This window comes from Spea bombifrons, chromosome 4 (assembly GCF_027358695.1).
Source record: "Spea bombifrons isolate aSpeBom1 chromosome 4, aSpeBom1.2.pri, whole genome shotgun sequence".
NCBI lineage: Eukaryota > Metazoa > Chordata > Amphibia > Anura > Pelobatidae > Spea > Spea bombifrons.
In genome coordinates this window covers 5283491-5300457 of record NC_071090.1, presented here as the reverse complement: position 1 = coordinate 5300457, position 16967 = coordinate 5283491, and the positions used below count along the sequence as shown (strand labels likewise).

Here is a 16967-nt window from a genome sequence, read left to right as displayed (position 1 = left end):
TGGGAGGAGGGCGGTGTGTACTGGGAGTAGTAGGTGTGTCTGTACTGGGAGGGGGGCGGTGTGTACTGGGAGGGCTGTGTTTTCGCTGCAGCGGTTGCAGGAAGTGAAATGCTCTGGTTCTGGTTTGCCGTCGGTTTAGGGACTGGTGGGGGGATCTGAATGTTGGGGGTAAAGACAAGAAGACGAGGGGTGGGGGCATAGAGCAGTGGAGGGGGCTCACCCTGCAGGGGTCTTTAGAGGGTTAATGATGCTCGCTGTAGATACGCAGATAAATCTGAGGATGTAGATACGAGGTATTAGCGCGCTTGTGTTATATTGTGTGAGGGCATCTCCTGATACTTTGCTTGTGTTTTGGTAATCTTTGGAGTCACCGCATGGTTGGCACGTCTGGTGTCTGTTGGCATTCTGCGCAGGATGTTGGGTAAGTCCGGCGTGAAGTGCTGACACTGAACTCCTCATAGATAAAGACTTCTGGGGGGTATTTTTGGGCCGTGGGGCTCCCTTGCTGCTGTTTTTTGGGTGAGATTGTGAAAGTTTCCCGTGTTATTGGGGGGTCTGTGTGTGGTTCTTGTGGTTTGGGTGGAAGCTGCATGCTGTCGTGCTGCGTTTAGTCCATCTGAGGTTTGTGTTCTACAAAGTTATATAAATTCTATTTTTTAGTTGGGACCTGCTTGGCGATCTGCCGGTGAGAGGCCGTGGAACGTGTTGGGGGCAAACCGCATGATCTGCTGGCAGGTGGTCTGTTGACGTTGGGTTGAGGGTTGGCCAGGTGATGTCTCATTTTTGTTGGTGGAGAGTGGTGGGATGCTTTTGACTGGTCTTGGTGATAATATTTGTCAGGTAATAGTGGGAATTTGTGATGTCCTCGAAGTCCACCGTGCAGATTCTCTTGGGTTCCAGATGTTACTTTGTATCCAGAGACTTGCTGGTGGCCCACAGCGGCTTCTTCCAAGCTCTCTTTCGTTCAGGGATGCGCGAGAGCAGTGGGGAAGCGGTGACTCTGCATGGCCTGAGTCCAGAAGGCTTGGAGGGAGTTCTGCGGCACATCACCGGGGGGCCCCTTCAAGAACGTAACACCGACTGTAGTATCCAAGCCTTGTCTCAGGAGGCCCTTGAGGATACGGAGTGTTGCAAGTTGCAAGAGAACCCGGACAGCGACCTGCAGGATGGATCACAAGGTCCTCTGCAGGATGGATCACAAGGTCCTCTGCAGGATGGATCACGAGGTCCTCTGCAGGCTCTGGTGGAAGCCGCCTGCTACCTGCAGGTCCAGAGCCTTCTGTCCCTTCTTCAGTCCTCGATCTCATTAGATACGTGTCTGGATCTGCTGGACGTATCTCAGCTGCACGGCCAATGGGATCTGGCATCTGCTGCTCTAAATTTCATGGCTACTCATTACCATCTAATGCTGCGACGGACTGACTTCCGAGAGAGCCCAGAGAGCCTGAAGGAGAGCGTCCTACAGGAGAGGCTCCGGGGCGTACCCAGCCTCCTGGTTCTCTCGCAGCAAGGTATCGATTCCTGGGTACTGCTTCGTTACCAAGATGGGAGAGGCGGCTGGCAAAGCATGCCCGGCGAAATACCCCAAAGCATGCTGAGGGTGCAAGGCTACGGCGCCACGACGCTCCACAACTATCTCTTTGTGGCCGGTGGGAGTCGGGAGAACGGGCAGGAAATCAGCGCCGTCCATTCATACAACCCAAGCACGGGCTGCTGGAGCCAGGAGACCTCCATGAACCAGAAAAGGTAATGCGGAGGGAGAAACACTGCTCCAAAACTGCCCTGTGATCAACGCCATGCCACGGGCGTCTGTGTTTGGGGGTGGAATAAGTCTTCTGGTGCTCACAGGTTTGAGCACAGTGAAAAATCCACCTGTGGTTAAGTATGGACATTTTACCCACCAGGTTCGTAGGTGGATTAAAAGATGCTAATCCCCCCGACAATCCCCCCCGACAATCCCCTCCTTATTTGGTGCTCTGCATAGAGGATGAGTGTTTCCTCATCTCCCCCCCCCCTTCTCCATTCTTGACGGGACTCAGGAGGGGTGGTTTTGGAATTTCCATGTGTTGGGGATTCCGCTGGATTATTCTCAATGTCCATGTAGGGATATATCAGAAATTAGGTCAAAATAACAACCCCCGGAATACCCCACCGGCCATTTTTACAATCGGTAGGGCAGCGGGTCCCTATCTGGGTGAAATACTCGCCCTAAACGCCTCCAATATCCCCGGGAACGGTAACATTTACTTTCTGAAATAAAACATTCTTAACCACTTTTTCAGGTTTGTTTTTAGTACATTTCCTTGGGCTGTTTGCAAACTGCAAATCCCATGACACTCAGCCACCACGGTGAGGTTTTTATTTGTATGTCCACAATTCTAGCACCAGAGGGTAATTGCCGAAATTGCTTTTTTTCCGTTGCTAATATCTAGGTGTATTTCCCTGCGAGGGTGGTAGATAAGCGGAAGAGCCTCCCAGCAGAAGTGGTAGAGTAAGACTTTTCCCTGAAGACTCTGCGGGTCACTAGAGGGAAAACTCCGGGTCCATTGGGGGGTTTAGTGTCACTCCAAAAAAAAAAGGACAGAGGTAAAGCTCGGTGGGACAGGAGGATAAAGTGGAAAAATCGGGACAGTTGGGAGGCATGCTGCATATTGCAGCACCAGATCTGCTGCCGGAACGGCGGATTATTGTTTTATATAGCACCATCATGTTCCGTAGCGCTGTACAATGGGTAAACAAGACATAAGGAATAGTATATAACATAATGGCTCGGTGAGGAGGGCCCGGCTCATACACGCCAGATCCAGTGAATATGGAGTTCTGTCAGCCAGGTGCATGCTGGGCATTTGCCCACCGAGCCAGGTGGCCAGCCCCGGCCTGAGGTCTACCCTAGAGAGTCCGTGGGCCTTTCTGTGTACCGTAATGCGGTCCGTTTAATGCATTCCTTTAATTCACAGGTGCAATTTCCGTTTGCTCGCCGTCGGCGGGGCCTTGTATGCCGTCGGGGGCCAGTCCCTGAGAACCGTGGAGTGTTATTACCCCGCACAAGACACCTGGACTCCCGTTGCCCCGCTTCCCGACACGCTGGTTGAATTCTCCGCCTGCGAGAGCCTGGGGAATATTTACGTGGTCGGCGGCTACACTCCGAGGGGTGAGTTCCCGTTTGGTTGTTGGTCCACAACGTCATCTCCATGGTCTGATGGTTTGGCCACTGATTGGGTGCTTGAAGCAGCCAATCAGCAGCAGGAATGTGTTCTCATTTAAATATGTTCCCGGTTATGGGGGTCACACTGCCAACGGGGATATGTAGACCTTCCCTTCCTGGTAAAACCAGGGGGGAATCTTCTTGGTCCTCCTCCAAAGTGGGGAACCACTGAATAGGGACGTGAGAGTCAGAAGGTCATCCTCATGGACCGGCTCCGCTCTGGCATTTTGAAACAGTAAAGTGCGGTGTGTGTGTGTGGGGGGGGAACCCCAAAAGTGCTATTATGGCCCCTGCTCATGGCTGGTATTATAAAAATGTTATCATCACCAACCAGGCCGGCCCTTTGCGCAAAAAAAAAAAGCAAGAGGTGCGGAGGAAAGGTCTGGGTACTTACCAGCCCAATCACCAGGCCCGGGGGTTGGGATAATGGGGCAGCCCTGGCATTTTATAGCCGGCGGCTTCCTGATGGCGTAAGTGCGGCCGACTGGATATGGACGCCATGTTTTTATGCTCATGCTGGAGCGACTAACCAGGTTAGTGTTTGGTGCTGTTGGCCAAAGGTCCGTCGGGCGTGTGCCAAATGGCCAGTCTGGGCCTCACTTAACCTGGGGACTTCTTAAGGACACCTTTGACTTCCCCGCGTCTGTCTTAAGGCCAGAGGATGAAGCTTCCCTCTCTCATAGGCACTCTCTTGATATTAGCCAAAAGGCCAAGAAGTGATGTAACCTTATAGTTGTTACCCCTGAATTCATCTCTTCATAAGTTTGGGGCCCATAAATCAGGGAGGCTAAGAGAGGCTAAGCTGAGCTGTATAAATATCCGGTTCCTAAAAGTTTGGCTGACCTTGAAGAAGGAATCGGCCGTTCATTGTTGACTAACGTCCCTCTTCTCGTACTTCGCTACAGGTCGGAATTTGAACGTTCTGCGATATTGCCCGTCGGCTGACCAGTGGTCGGTGTTTGACGCGTACCAACATCACGTGAGGAAGCAGCAGATGGTCTCTCTGGAGGAGACCTTGTTTCTGGTCGGAGGCTTTTTACGCGACGCTCGGTCGGGGCTAAGCGAGGAGTCGCTGAGTGTGCGCTCTTACAACACCAAGACAAGATCATGGAACTTTCTCAAAATTAACACTTCTAAGTCCGGGCTGAGTGTGAGCTGCACCCTGCACAACGATGGCATTTACATACTGAGTCGTGACATGAACATCACTACTGTTGGGAGGCATCGAGTCTTCCTCAAGTACTGTGTCTTCACCGGTGTCTGCAAGTACGTCCACGGACCACCTTCAGAAGGTAGCAACATGCAGCTCTGTTCGATGTACCTGCCGCAAGCACTCTGAAACGTGGTCGGTTTGGGACCCGATCTACTAAATGGTCCATCATATGCAGTGATCTCAGTGGACCCTGCGTGATTCAGGCTCGGGTACCGAGAAGAAACGAGAGAAGAACGAGAATGAGAAAAGAACTGCGTTGGTTCTTCTAGACTCACCCAAAAAGGAGTATGCGATCAAACAAGCTTCCCGTTGATGTGAGATGGTAGCTGCGTGAGGACATCGGGTTAGAGTGCCAGTATTCCTCGGTGTTAATCACCTCAATGACTCATAGCACATGTTATGTCCGCTTTTGCGTGCGGATTATGTGTTATATTTAAGAATGATAGCGTATTCCAGGCAGGGTTTGAGTTGTTTAGGATGATGACGCGGGCGGACGGCGGACTTTAGTTTGGGGACGAGGATCGGCAACCTGCGCAAAAAAGAGCTGGGTAGTTTTCCTAAGATGAGCAACAGGTGCTCAAAAATGCATTTTTTTTTAGTTTACGATTATTTAATGTTGCCAAACATGCAGAAAGCTCAGCATGGGCCATTAAACAGGTCACATGACCCAGCCCCAAGCATGCGATGATGACAGATCCGCCTGTATTCATGAGAGGAGATCCTGAAAGCCTTTTTTTTTTTTTTGTTTCAATAAATGTATCTTGGGTTTACCGGTTTGTTTTTCCTTATTGTACAGAATCCAACAGTCTCGTCTTTACATTCCGGAGCCTTACGCCTATCTCATATACGTTTAACCCCTCCCCCCACACTGTATTAGCCTCTACCACTTCTGCTGGGAAGCTGTTCTACCTTTCCACCGCCCTCTGAGTAAAAATAACCCCGTCAGAACACGGAAGGATGTTGAAGTGATTACAGGTGGAGAATAACTACAGATAAAAAAAGAATTGTTCCGCTTGCTTGATTTTTTTTTTCATTGTTCGCGATCTGACCGCGGGAACACAAATACTCGTTGGTGCACTGAAGCGGGTAGCGCTTGTCTTTTTGTCGTTCCCCGGTGTCCGATTTCATTCTTTGCACCTAAAAGCATAAAAAAAATACTATTTGAACAAGTTTTTATTTTACACCGAAAAGGAGCGGCCAGATATAAACCGTCAAGAAATAGGGCAAAAAAAAATAAACGGCAAAAAATAACACTTTCCACCCAATGAAAACTGTAATGCAAACAAAGTGATGGGAAGTCCTGCTACATGCAGTGTCAGAGTTCTGGTGGGCAGAAGGAACCTTTCCATGGGGCTACCAAAGCCCTTCTGTCTCGCATAGCTGTAAGTAGAGCTTTTGGTGCCTAGTTCAGGGTGGGGGGTCATACCCCCATTCATATCACGTCTGCTTCTGAATGGGGCATTGCCACCGGGGGGGTGGGTAAAGTATGCCCTTCGACGTATAGTTCCTGGGGTAGCTGCCCCTATTGCCCCATGGAAGTTACAGACTTGCTGTCTTATGATGAAAATAATTGGTGATTCCCAGAAGGAAGGGGTCCTGTACGGGCATACATAGCTGCCGACAGTCCCATTAGGTAATAACACCTATCTTGCATAGGTCAGGGGTGTCCAACCTGCGGCCCTCCAGCTGCTGCAGGACTACATCTCCCATAATGCTCTTTCAGCTCAATGGCTGCCAGAGGAGTATGGGAGATGTAGTCCTGCAGCAGCTGGAGGGCCGCAGGTTGGACAGCCTTGGCATAGGGGTATTTGCTGTATAGAACTGTGTTTTTGGGCAAAATGTCAGCTCACCTGGCAATGCTGCGCAGCGGTCTGGGCTATAGGGTGCAATTCCCCTTTCGGTGCAGCAGGTGGTGCTGTTGGACAGGCAATCTTATGCAGCTGATATGGTTATTATAGCTACATTACACCTTATCGTACCTGTAATACTTAACAAAAGGTTGTAGCAGAGGCTTAGTGAATGGACAACCCCTGGGGGAGGTCAGGCTACCACAAATTTTGCTACACATGGACCCCTGGGAACTGGCACATCTCATCTAGCGGAGGAACAGATTTCCTTGCTACCTGCTTGACCACAGGTGATCTACCTATTTTAACAGGTAAATGTCGGCAGAGCCATGAGCAAAGCTCCAATTGTTTGACGTATGGATGTATTATCACGCCATACAGATCAATAATAATCATAATAATAATAATAATTCCCTGCTGTTTCTATACACATTATCGGGGCTTTTAGGGCCGTAGAACCCTGCGATACCCTCATACCCAGCAAACATTCAGAGCTCCTAGAAAAGAGGGGCATCAGGGGAGCGAATGGGGGCAGTTGGGAGTTATGCATCTGCAGAGGAAGAACTATAAGGATAAATGCGACGTTAGAGTCTGACTTGGAGTATATAATATTTGGGATATATGGAGTATATGGGGTAGACATACAGCCCCTGAATCTAAGACGAGACCAACGACTGATTAAGGTCTGAGTCTTTAAATGGGCGACTAGACGGGGGCCGAAGGGGTCTGACCTGCTGTCAGATTCTATGTGTCGATGAAACAGATAAAATGGAAATACACAGCTTTAATGGAGCATATTGCACAAAAATAAAAATACATATTTTTTAAGCTCGGTATACATAAAGTCGTTATTAGACATGAGCAGTTTAGTAAATTAACCCCCTCTATTACCAGGCATGAGCAGTTTTTTTTGATAAGGATTAACCCCCTAATACCAGACATGAGCAGGTTTTTTTAAAATTAGAATTAACCCCTCTAATACCAGACACGAGCAGTTTCAGGGAATTAAAGTGTGTCTGAAACTGCTCATGTCTGGTAGTAGAGGGGTTAATTCTCTGAAACTGCTCATGTTTGGTAGTAGAGGGGTTAATTCTCTGAAACTGCTCATGTCTGGTAGTAGAGGGGGTTAATTATCTGAAACTGCTCATGTCTGGTAGTAGAGGGGTTAATTCTCTGAAACTGCTCATGTTTGGTAGTAGAGGGGGTTAATTCTCGGAAGCTGCTCATGTCTTGCAGTAGAGGGGGTTAATTCTCTGAAACTGCTCATGTCTGGTAGTAGAGGGGGTTCATTCTCTGAAACTGCTCATGTCTGGTAGTAGAGGGGGTTAATTCTCTGAAACTGCTCATGTCTGGTAGTAGAGGGGGTTAATTCTCTGAAACTGCTCATGTTTGGTATTAGAGGGGGTTAATTCTCTGAAACTGCTCATGTCTGGTAGTAGAGGGGTTAATTCTCTGAAACTGTTCATGTTTGGTAGTAGAGGGGTTAAGTCTCTGAAACTGCTCATGTTTGGTAGTAGAGGGGTTAATTCTTTGAAACTGCTCATGTCTGGTAGTAGAGGGGTTAATTCTCTGAAACTGCTCATGTTTGGTAGTAGAGGGGGTTAATTCTCTGAAACTGCTCATGTCTGGTAGTAGAGGGGTTAAGTCTCTGAAACTGCTCATTTTTGGTAGTAGAGGGGTTAATTCTCTGAAACTGCTCATGTCTGGTAGTAGAGGGGTTAATTCTCTGAAACTGCACATGTCTGGTAGTAGAGGGGGTTAATTCTCTGAAACTGCTCATGTCTGGTAGTAGAGGGGGTTAATTCTCTGAAACTGCTCATGTCTGGTAGTAGAGTGGGTTAATTCTCTGAAACTGCTCATGTCTGGTAATGACGGTATGGATTTTATAATATTAATAAAATATTAAATCAATATGGTTACCAAGACTTCCTAATAATGTATGTAATATGTGAATCAGTGTGTATGCGATATATACACGCCTGGTGTGGGATCTCTGTGGTCACCCTACTTTGGGGGTAGCGCTGCCTACGCCATCTTTTTTCATGGATAACTTTGAATTCAGTCATAATGTGTCGGAATGGAAACCTCAAATTTTTGGAATCTAAAACCCAGACGTTTAGCTTCTAATCAAGAAATTTAAAGCTCACTCCGGGTGCACTTAGAATACAAATCTATGACTATTAAGAACACGCGGCATCTTAATTAAAAGGGGGGCCGCCAGAACCCAATGGAACCCGTTAAGTTGGTAAAGCCCCAACCGCACAGGGAACCAATTAAATTGGGTCGAGATGCACCTTATTGTTTACGTAAATGTAAAACTCTGCGCTCGCCGTCGTGCTCCAGCTACAAACGCCATTCCTTGCAGCCAGATGGGTGTTTTCATGTACTAGCTACTGAATGAACAATGGGTGGTCATTCGGGGGCCCCTATGGAGCACATAAGCTAATCATATGGCCACAACATGGATTTCCAAAAAAAAACAAACCCAAAAAACATTTTTTTTTTTCCTTTGGACACTGGATTTATTACGCAATCTGTACAAAGTCTACCAGTCGACCACATTTTATACATGCACAAAAAAAAAATAAAAGAGAAAAAAAAATAACGTTTAATTCAATATCAATATCAAAATTTAAAAATAGAAACAAATAACATAAAAAAAAAATGTAGATCTTGGCGAGTTCTGGACATAAAGTGCAATATGAAACAGGACGCCAGCAGCACAAGGATCAAACACAATAAATACAGAATTCAACCAATAAATAAGGGAACGGGGAAGGCCGCGAGGGGGCGGCTGTGCAGTATTACAGTCGGCGGGAAGGGGGGGGGACAGCGCACGTGGGAGGGACTCGTCAAATATTTACAGATAATAAATACAGCTCATATGTGCGGGTTCAGAATATTCTCTGGTGCACCCCCAGCCTCTTCTTCCTTTTTTTTGTTTTTCTTTTAAATTCTTCTTCTTTTTTTTTTTTAATAGAAAAGAAAGCTCCAGTTGAATTCTCAATGTGTCCTATGGAGAAACAAAAAGAGGAAATGGTTAACTTCTGCTCAGAAATAGAACTTAATGGTGGCTTAACTTTTGGCCCAACGCTGGCTTCATTAATTCGAGGGGCCACTTTGCCCCAAAGGTCATCAGAATTAATAATGGATGGAATTAAATTGGTGGAGGAACCAGCTAAGAACCAGGTTATGGTGGAACCTGAGAATGAATGTTCTATGTGTTCAACCTAGCCCCAGACATGGAAATGGAGGAACCGGCTTGGTTACTCGATACGTTTCCGGTCGATATCTACGGAACCAGGGAATTAATGTACCTACATACTCAACCTAGCTGAGACACGACAATGGAGGAACATGCTAGGCTACACACTAAGTTTTCAGGCTTTATCTGCGGAACCCGAGAATGAACGTATCTACATACTCAACCCAACTTAGACATGACAATGGAAGAACCAGCTAGGTCACATTGCCAGTTGATGTTGATGGAACCTGGACATTAAAGTTCTAGATACTCAACCTAGCTCAGACATGTCAATGGAGGAACCAACTGGTTCAGTTGATGTTGATGGAACCCAGAAATGAACATATCTACATGGTGAACCTGGACATGAAAAGTTCATTGGTTCCCTAGACATTAGTGACCATTTCAGTGGATGTTTTGACCAAGGTAGTCAGCTTTTGGTCACTTTGGCCAAGTCTACTCACTTGACGCATCCAAATTGGGAAAACTGGACATCCAGTGCCGTGGATTTCAAACCCATCTCTTATGACTATAAATTCCATATCGTTATGAGTTGGGTTTTTTTTTTATACATGGACAATCTATGGATATTTTGTTTAAAAATTGCATCTCACTGTAATCTTATATTATATATTTTTAGTAACTAGCCCTACAGTGGAACGAATCTACTAATATTATAAATCATGATTATTATGATGCCCCTACCTCTCAGAGATTTCTTTTAATGTTCTCTCCGAAATCTGAACCCTTTCTTGGTTTCCCTCATCGTTCTTCATGGTATATCCACTCGGTGGGGCAGCGGGTCGAGATAAAGGACACATTTTAATAAAATAACATGTTTTAAACCTCATCATGATTACAGTGAGATGCAGAATTTAACACAAAACCCCTAGATTTCGACTTTTTAAGGCTGTACCGATTAAGTACGTAGAACGTGTCCGCTGATCAGCTGCTTTGGATGTCTTTGGCGTTCTCAAGCAAAAGGTTTAAAGAACATTCCATAAAAGATTATCATTATTTGGTAAAATTGACTTTCCTGTTTTTTTTGGCTTATTATTAAGATCCAGCTCATTGGCTGAAAGTCTTTGATGTCCCCCCGTAAAATAACTCCCATGTTTTAAACATCCGTAATGCATGCTTAATGGAGTCTTATTAAATTGTATGTTTTATGATAGCAACAGTGTCTAAATAATGCAAAAAACCCCCACAAAAGTTGGAGACCTGGGATCTCCTGTGGTCTTCAAGGACTCCTGGTTCCATGTATCGTAATACGCAGAGATAATCAAGATATTAGAATAAAAAAAATACTTTTAAACATTATTTGAACCCCCCCCCCAAACCCATGTGCACCCCCCTATGCTGACCTGATCTCTAGCTCTTCCCACCAAAGGGCCGATCCGGGTGGATCCTGAAGGCTTTCCAGTGCAGATCTCTCCCGCCTCTTCCTTTTCTCCTGCTCTTTTCGTTTTCCTGGTTTCCCTTTCTTCTTCTTTCCTGGGATCTTGGGTGGGGGCTCTTTAAAGCTCACCGACTTGTGTGTCTCCTGGGTCAGGTGACTCGTCACTCCTTCCTCCTCGCCCGCCAGGCGCAAGGTGTTGAAGTTCTTGGTGCTCAGAACGGGTCGCGGGGACTCATCGGGCGCCGCGCGGATCTCCGCCGTGTTCACCCCTTCTATTAAGTTCTGCAGGAATATTCTGCGCCGGAGCTCCTGGAGGGAGCGGCCCTTGTCATGGAGCAGCTGGTGTTCAGACACTGCTCTCCTCCTGTTGGACCAGACAAAAGTAGGGGTTAATGGTGTATACATTAGAACGTTATGGTCCAACTCATGACGTGTAGTGTCCAAGGTCAACGTTGGGATGAACCCCAAGCATAGCAAAGGTCTACAGAAAATGCATCCACAGCTCAGTATTTCTAAGACGGAATGGACGGAGGCGCTGAATTCCTAAATAAGCTCTCCCCATCATGCGCAGAAGGAGAGCCGTAAAGGCATATGGTCCTGCGTTGGAAATATACGCGTGGGATCTACAAGGGAAGGGTTAGCAGGAGTGTGTGAGTTATATGGAGTCAGGATAAAAGGAGCAGTCGCCGAAGTAGTTGTAGGGATGATAGGAGGCAATGGATGAGACGCTTATGGGATTAATGGTAATGATACGTTTCTCCAGCACAAATGATAACGCGCAGGATTAATTTCGGTTTGTTGTCGGTGTTATAAAATCCTTTATGAGCCGATGTCTCCGGGGACGTGTCTAACCTAATCCCCTGTCTGATAACAATAGGGAGAGACACAATAACCCCGACCTCCTCCAAGGCCACCGTTGGAACAGACAAACCCCCCCTGGCTCCCGGGGCCGTCTGCCCGGCCATGTGTAACATTAGGCGTGACGCGTTTCACGCGGAATCCATGGGCGAGTTTAAAATTGGAAAGATGAGCGTTTGATATTGAATGCTAGGCTTGGCTCTCTCCCTGGAGTCATCCGGGGTACTAAGTCACTCTCGTACCCCCCCCGTTCCTCACTTTACATCGCAGATCACGCCGTGTTATTATAGCGTCTGATCGATGTGTGCTTGTGGTTTATGCAGGGTGTCTGATCTCTTGTAGCCGTGAATCCCTCTCTTAACCCGCCCGGGGTTGATTCTTACGAACACAATGCAGCTTTTATCCGCTTTAAACATACAGTACAACTCGCCCGGGGACACGTCTCACGTTAGCGCTACAGATATAATTACACGTCTCCCGCGCCGAAATGCGTGTGAGCACTTGATTCCCTGCCCTCGCCCCCCCCGTCCGATTTCCTCGTATATTTAATGTAAGGCTTGTCTTCCAAGATATAAATTAATCCTCTAATGTAGGTGGAAGTCTGAGTCTTCAAAGGGCTTCTGTCTGATGTTTAAGTCTCAAAAGAACTGAAACGAATACGCCGGCGCTCACGTACACACAACACGTATACGAACACGCGCATTCACACGTAGAATAACCTATGCAGACATAATGCATGCAATATTGCCGAAATATTCACTAAATGATGCATACATTACCATTACAGAATACAAAATATGTGTAAATACACCGATATCCAACGAACGTACAACATCTAGCTCTACCTTTCACCTATAGTTAAGTACCTATAGTTATGTACATTCGCACAGACAAGGCAGACAGGGAACGCCTGGTCTCATAACCCTTTATAATAAGGATATTTATCAAACCGAGCTTAAACGGCCATGACAGTAACATTCAAAACCCATTCATTAACACACAGGTGTGTATATGCACTCATTCATCCGCATATACATCTGGAATCATATATATATACACTATATATATATTTATATACACATACACTGATGAATTAGTGAGGACAGGGCGATTCTCTTACACTCTGCCGTTGATTTCTTGCGTCGGTCTCCCGTCAGCCGGCAGAGTACAGCTTAAGATGAAGACGGCCAAACTGTAGCGGGGAAGAAGCGTCCGTAACATTCTGAGCGGGACCAAGACCTGCGGAGAACAGAATCCCATCAGAGCCAGATTTACGATACAATCGTAGACACAGCTAACCAGGAGCGCAGGGTTCTCGTGCGATCTGGAGATGTCATTGAGTTACCGACTCACTCGGAACCGGTTGAATGATTCATTTGAAATAGCGTTATCAATACTCACTGAGAATTACGGAGCCAATACGTCAAAGCTAGAGCTAATTGATGCGACAAGACATGACTACAACCAAAATCACCCCTTAAATATGTTCAGCTGCACTTATATACTTGCTTATGAGACATTATATCAAATAGAGGTACCAAAGAGATCTAGCCACCAAACCTCATAAAACAGAAACGCTTTAACAATGGACCCAATAAACCAAACTATTCGGACTATAAGAATCCGGGACTGGAAGTGACAGCGCAGGTGAGGATGGCGCGTGTGTCAGAACATCGGAACGCAAAACCAACAAGATCTGCAGCTAGAGACGCAGAAAGAATGTTCAAAAATACCAACATACACGCTTACAAAAATCACTCTCACATCGGGATTGTGGCCGGTCGTAACTAACCGGTAGCCCAGACAACTAGAAGTTCATAGAAACACGAGTGCTATCATAATCAAAGGGTTTCACAAGGATCCCGGCCAAATGTACGATCAACCTCAACCTCCAATTCATTGTCGTCTAAAATATGGAGATAGATTGGATTCCTACCATCCAAGGGGCCAGGAACACCAAGTAAAAACAGACCAAAACTGGATACAAAAATTACTAAACATAATGAAAAGAATTAAGGGTAAAGGTGTCGATGGCCCGATTGTCCCTCTAAATCTTAAAAACCAAGGAAGACCACAAAGGACTGACCGGTGACAATCCCTACCAGAAAGTACCATGGACCTTCCATATACAAATATGGCACCCAAGCAACGTTAATCGTTATTGGTCTACTGGAGACAGATCTAATCCATCCAATGCAGGGTGACGGTCCATCTAAGGTGCCACATCCTAGATGAACTCCGGGTGAACTACGATAGAACCCAAACAGTATGACCTCCACAAACATTAACAAGAGAAAGCGTTCCGGTGCCCAGAGGAGACACTTACCGGTATTGTCCTTCTCAGCAGCACCAATTCCAACGTTCTTCTTCTTCTTCTTTCAAGAATAAATAAAGGACCCTGGGGAGAAAAAGAAACTTTTTTAATGACTCTCAAAATGATTGTAAAGGTAACAAGCTATGTATCAAGCAACAATCTGAAGCAATCAAAGTATGATGTATGGATGGTTTGTGCTCTGTGGGCATTTCCCTCCGTAGCATGCTTGGTGGGCATTATTTGGGCAATGCCTTCTAGAACCTATAAGTTTACATGTTTTAGTAAGATGCCCACAGGGGGCGCCCTTGGAGCATGTGTGCCACCCACTAAACAGAGACAGCGTAGCGAACAAAGAGAGCTTCATTGCTACAGCGATCTCCCTCGATGTCTTCACATGCCAACCTTGCCTCGTCCTGTCTAGGTAGCTTCAGCTCTACCCCTCACCTTTCCCATTTGCACTAATCCGCATCGAGCGTATGGATCAAGCATGGGCTGGCAGACCCCCTAAATTTAATGATCTCCAGACTTTTTTCAGCCTAACGATGACTAGTCTGGAGATCCTGAGTGCCTTATTGCCACACAAAGCCAATTCAGTCCAAATACGTGTTGTCTCTTTCCTAGACTGGTGGTTTTTGGATCAGCAAATGACTTCTGGATAAAGTTCCAGAAAACTAGATATTGTCGAGTATCATTTTATGTGTATTTGGAGTCATTTTCATGTGTAATTATATGTTAAACCATCAGGAAAAAAAGTGGGATGAAGATAAATAGACAGTCCTCAGATTAACGGCAAACACAGAATAAGGGTTTTTCTGGAGTAATATTATATTTTCACTCAGAACAGCATTTTATACATGCGGGGGAGTGAAGCCGAATATTTCAATAATCTCTGCATGAAAAACAATGATTATTTTAACTTGGAAACCTCATATGTCTTGGAATGAGAGTGCATATGGAAGCGAGTCAGCCTGAGGTTTGTGTGCGTTCCGCGGGAGGTGAGAGGGGCAGCAAATTCGCTGTCTGTCCGCAGAACAGACACATCTGGGCGAAGCGTCTCTGACACCGGGAACGTTTTTTTTATCAGAGCAGATAAATATTTAACCCAGAGTTGGCAAATATACGAAAAAAAATTGTAAGGGAAGAAACAAATTCATCCAAAAAAAAAAGAAAAAATTAAAATAATTTATTATTATTTTTTTTTTTTTAAATGTTTTTATGCAAAGATTTATCTGCCTAGCTTTTTCATTTACTTTTAAAAAAAGAAAAAAAAAAAAAGTAAAAAAAATTAATAAAAATAATGTATGTATTTATAAAAAAAATCATGCGTATGGCATAACGCGTTTTGCAACGTGACATCAGCCAGATGTTTATAAACATGTTTGTAAAACGATATACAATGTATCAAGTGTTCAAGAAAAACAAAACATGGTAAGTGTCAAAATGCAACAAAAAAAGACAATTTAAAGGCAAAAGTTCAGGAAAGAGTTAAGGTTTAATAAACTGTGCAGCATGTAATAATAATAGTAATAATAATAATAGTAATAATAATAATAATAATATAATAATATAATAATATAAGGAGAGTAAGACTTTAGGACTTCCAGACTCCCAGGCTTAGCTTCTCCCATGCAAGAATAACCCAAAAGCTGTTCTTACTTTGCTCTGCTGCTCCTCTCAGCCTCCTTGTGTGTTTCCGAAGTCCTGTGTGAAGCTTGTGTAGTAATCCTGGTGCTCATATGATGTAGCAGAGCAGGACTCCAGAAAGGAGCTGTGTCCTTTGGCTGAGTTTGAGGGGAACTGGATTCCTTCTGCCTGAGCTCTTAATAAAGACAAAACTGGCTGACATCATAAGCCACATTCCCGTTTCAACTAAACAGTGATGTTGGTTCATTGATTCTGGGACATGTGACCCTCCACCTCCTTCATCTCGCAAGCTGTGCCAAGAGCCCAGAGAAGGAGGGAACCTCACCTGCCAGCCTCACACCCTGTTTATTAACAGGGTAATGAGCGGGGTCTTTTAAACCCGGCAGGAGGAACTTCTTTTGGGGAGAAGAACATCATGGAAGGTCACCTTCATCTTGAGGTTCTCCTGCTCAAGCCACAAGTGTGTACCCAGTGGCAACTTGGTGGCCACACACTGCAAGCGGCTGAGTTTGAGACCCAACCACACACTTGTGTTTCTTTTTTAACACTAACCACTACACCACAACAGCTTCAAACAGCTGAAGAGCTAACCCGTTTAACAAGAGCCCACAAATGTGCAGCTAGAAGCGAAGGTCGGTCACATAGAAGCGAGCGGCTTCAACCACAGTGTTGACAATCTAAACACTATTACCCCCCCAGAGGTCTCCAGGGGGGCAGGGAGACCTCTGGAAATCCAGCTGCTGGGAAGTAAAGGAAGAAAAATCAGCGGGGATTGGCTGAGTGTCTTGGGAGTTGTAGTCCCGAGAGCGTGGAGCTTTGCATTGCTTTTTAAGCAATATGGACCTGAGCTTAGAAAAAAAAAATAATTAAATAATAATAAAAAAAAAATCCGAAACTTTTTATGAGAAAATTCCTTGAGAGAATAGCAAAAGATGCGTCCAGGAGGATTTCTAAAAACAAACCTTTTGTATACGGGATATTCCCTTATAAGAGCATCAGACCGGCGCTCACTTCCCCATCTAAATTAATCTCTTCCTTCCAGGATCTTTCCGTTGTAAAAAACACGTGAAATCACTCGGTGTTTAGATCTTCACCTTTTGATCAAACGCACTCGACTCCCTTAAGTGCCTGTGTGTCTGCGCCATTGTTTTTAGTTTAACGAGAGGGGGGGTAGATAAATGGAGCAGCCTCCCAGCAGAAGTGGTAGAGGCTAACACAGTGAGGGGATTTAAAGACGCATGGG

General features: G+C 45.6%; 2 protein-coding genes across 4 annotated transcripts; one reads left to right on the top strand and one right to left on the bottom strand.

Moving 5' to 3' along the window:
* The first annotated feature begins 198 nt into the window (after positions 1 to 198).
* Positions 199 to 5186, top strand: KLHL42 (kelch like family member 42). Of its 2 annotated transcripts, XM_053461895.1 has the most exons (5): positions 199 to 421; positions 661 to 1178; positions 1227 to 1746; positions 2958 to 3151; positions 4111 to 5186. In XM_053461895.1, exons 2-5 carry the CDS (start codon positions 860 to 862, stop codon positions 4542 to 4544), a joined length of 1467 nt encoding a protein of 488 aa, XP_053317870.1. In that variant the 5' UTR covers positions 199 to 421; positions 661 to 859; the 3' UTR covers positions 4545 to 5186. The 2 variants fall into 2 exon arrangements, with proteins under 2 accessions (XP_053317870.1, XP_053317869.1); XM_053461894.1 differs by lacking the exon at positions 199 to 421 and having other exon boundaries at positions 520 to 1178.
* Positions 5187 to 8760: 3574 nt separating this feature from the next.
* On the bottom strand, positions 8761 to 16110 carry PTHLH (parathyroid hormone like hormone). 2 transcript variants are annotated; one of them, XM_053461899.1, is made up of 6 exons: positions 15737 to 16110; positions 14093 to 14164; positions 12887 to 13005; positions 10874 to 11272; positions 10215 to 10295; positions 8761 to 9278 (listed from the first exon to the last, which is right to left on the bottom strand). In XM_053461899.1, the coding sequence occupies exons 3-6, from the start codon at positions 12985 to 12987 to the stop codon at positions 9269 to 9271; spliced, it is 591 nt and encodes a 196-aa protein (XP_053317874.1). In that variant the 5' UTR covers positions 12988 to 13005; positions 14093 to 14164; positions 15737 to 16110; the 3' UTR covers positions 8761 to 9268. The 2 variants fall into 2 exon arrangements, with proteins under 2 accessions (XP_053317874.1, XP_053317875.1); XM_053461900.1 differs by lacking the exon at positions 10215 to 10295 and having other exon boundaries at positions 15737 to 16105.
* Between the last annotated feature and the right edge of the window lie 857 nt (positions 16111 to 16967).

Coding starts and splice junctions, on each gene's coding strand:
- PTHLH (XM_053461899.1), bottom strand. CDS start 12,987: ATGTTACGGACGCTTCTTCCCCGCTACAGTTTGGCCGTCTTCATCTTA. Junction 11,273..12,886: donor CAAGAAATCAACGGCAGAGT/GTAAGAGAATCG, acceptor CTGGTCCAACAG/GAGGAGAGCAGTGTCTGAAC. Junction 10,296..10,873: donor TGGGAAGAGCTAGAGATCAG/GTCAGCATAGGG, acceptor TGCCCCACCGAG/TGGATATACCATGAAGAACG.
- KLHL42 (XM_053461895.1), top strand. CDS start 860: ATGTCCTCGAAGTCCACCGTGCAGATTCTCTTGGGTTCCAGATGTTAC. Junction 1,179..1,226: donor CCTGCAGGATGGATCACAAG/GTCCTCTGCAGG, acceptor ATGGATCACGAG/GTCCTCTGCAGGCTCTGGTG. Junction 1,747..2,957: donor ACCTCCATGAACCAGAAAAG/GTAATGCGGAGG, acceptor TTTAATTCACAG/GTGCAATTTCCGTTTGCTCG.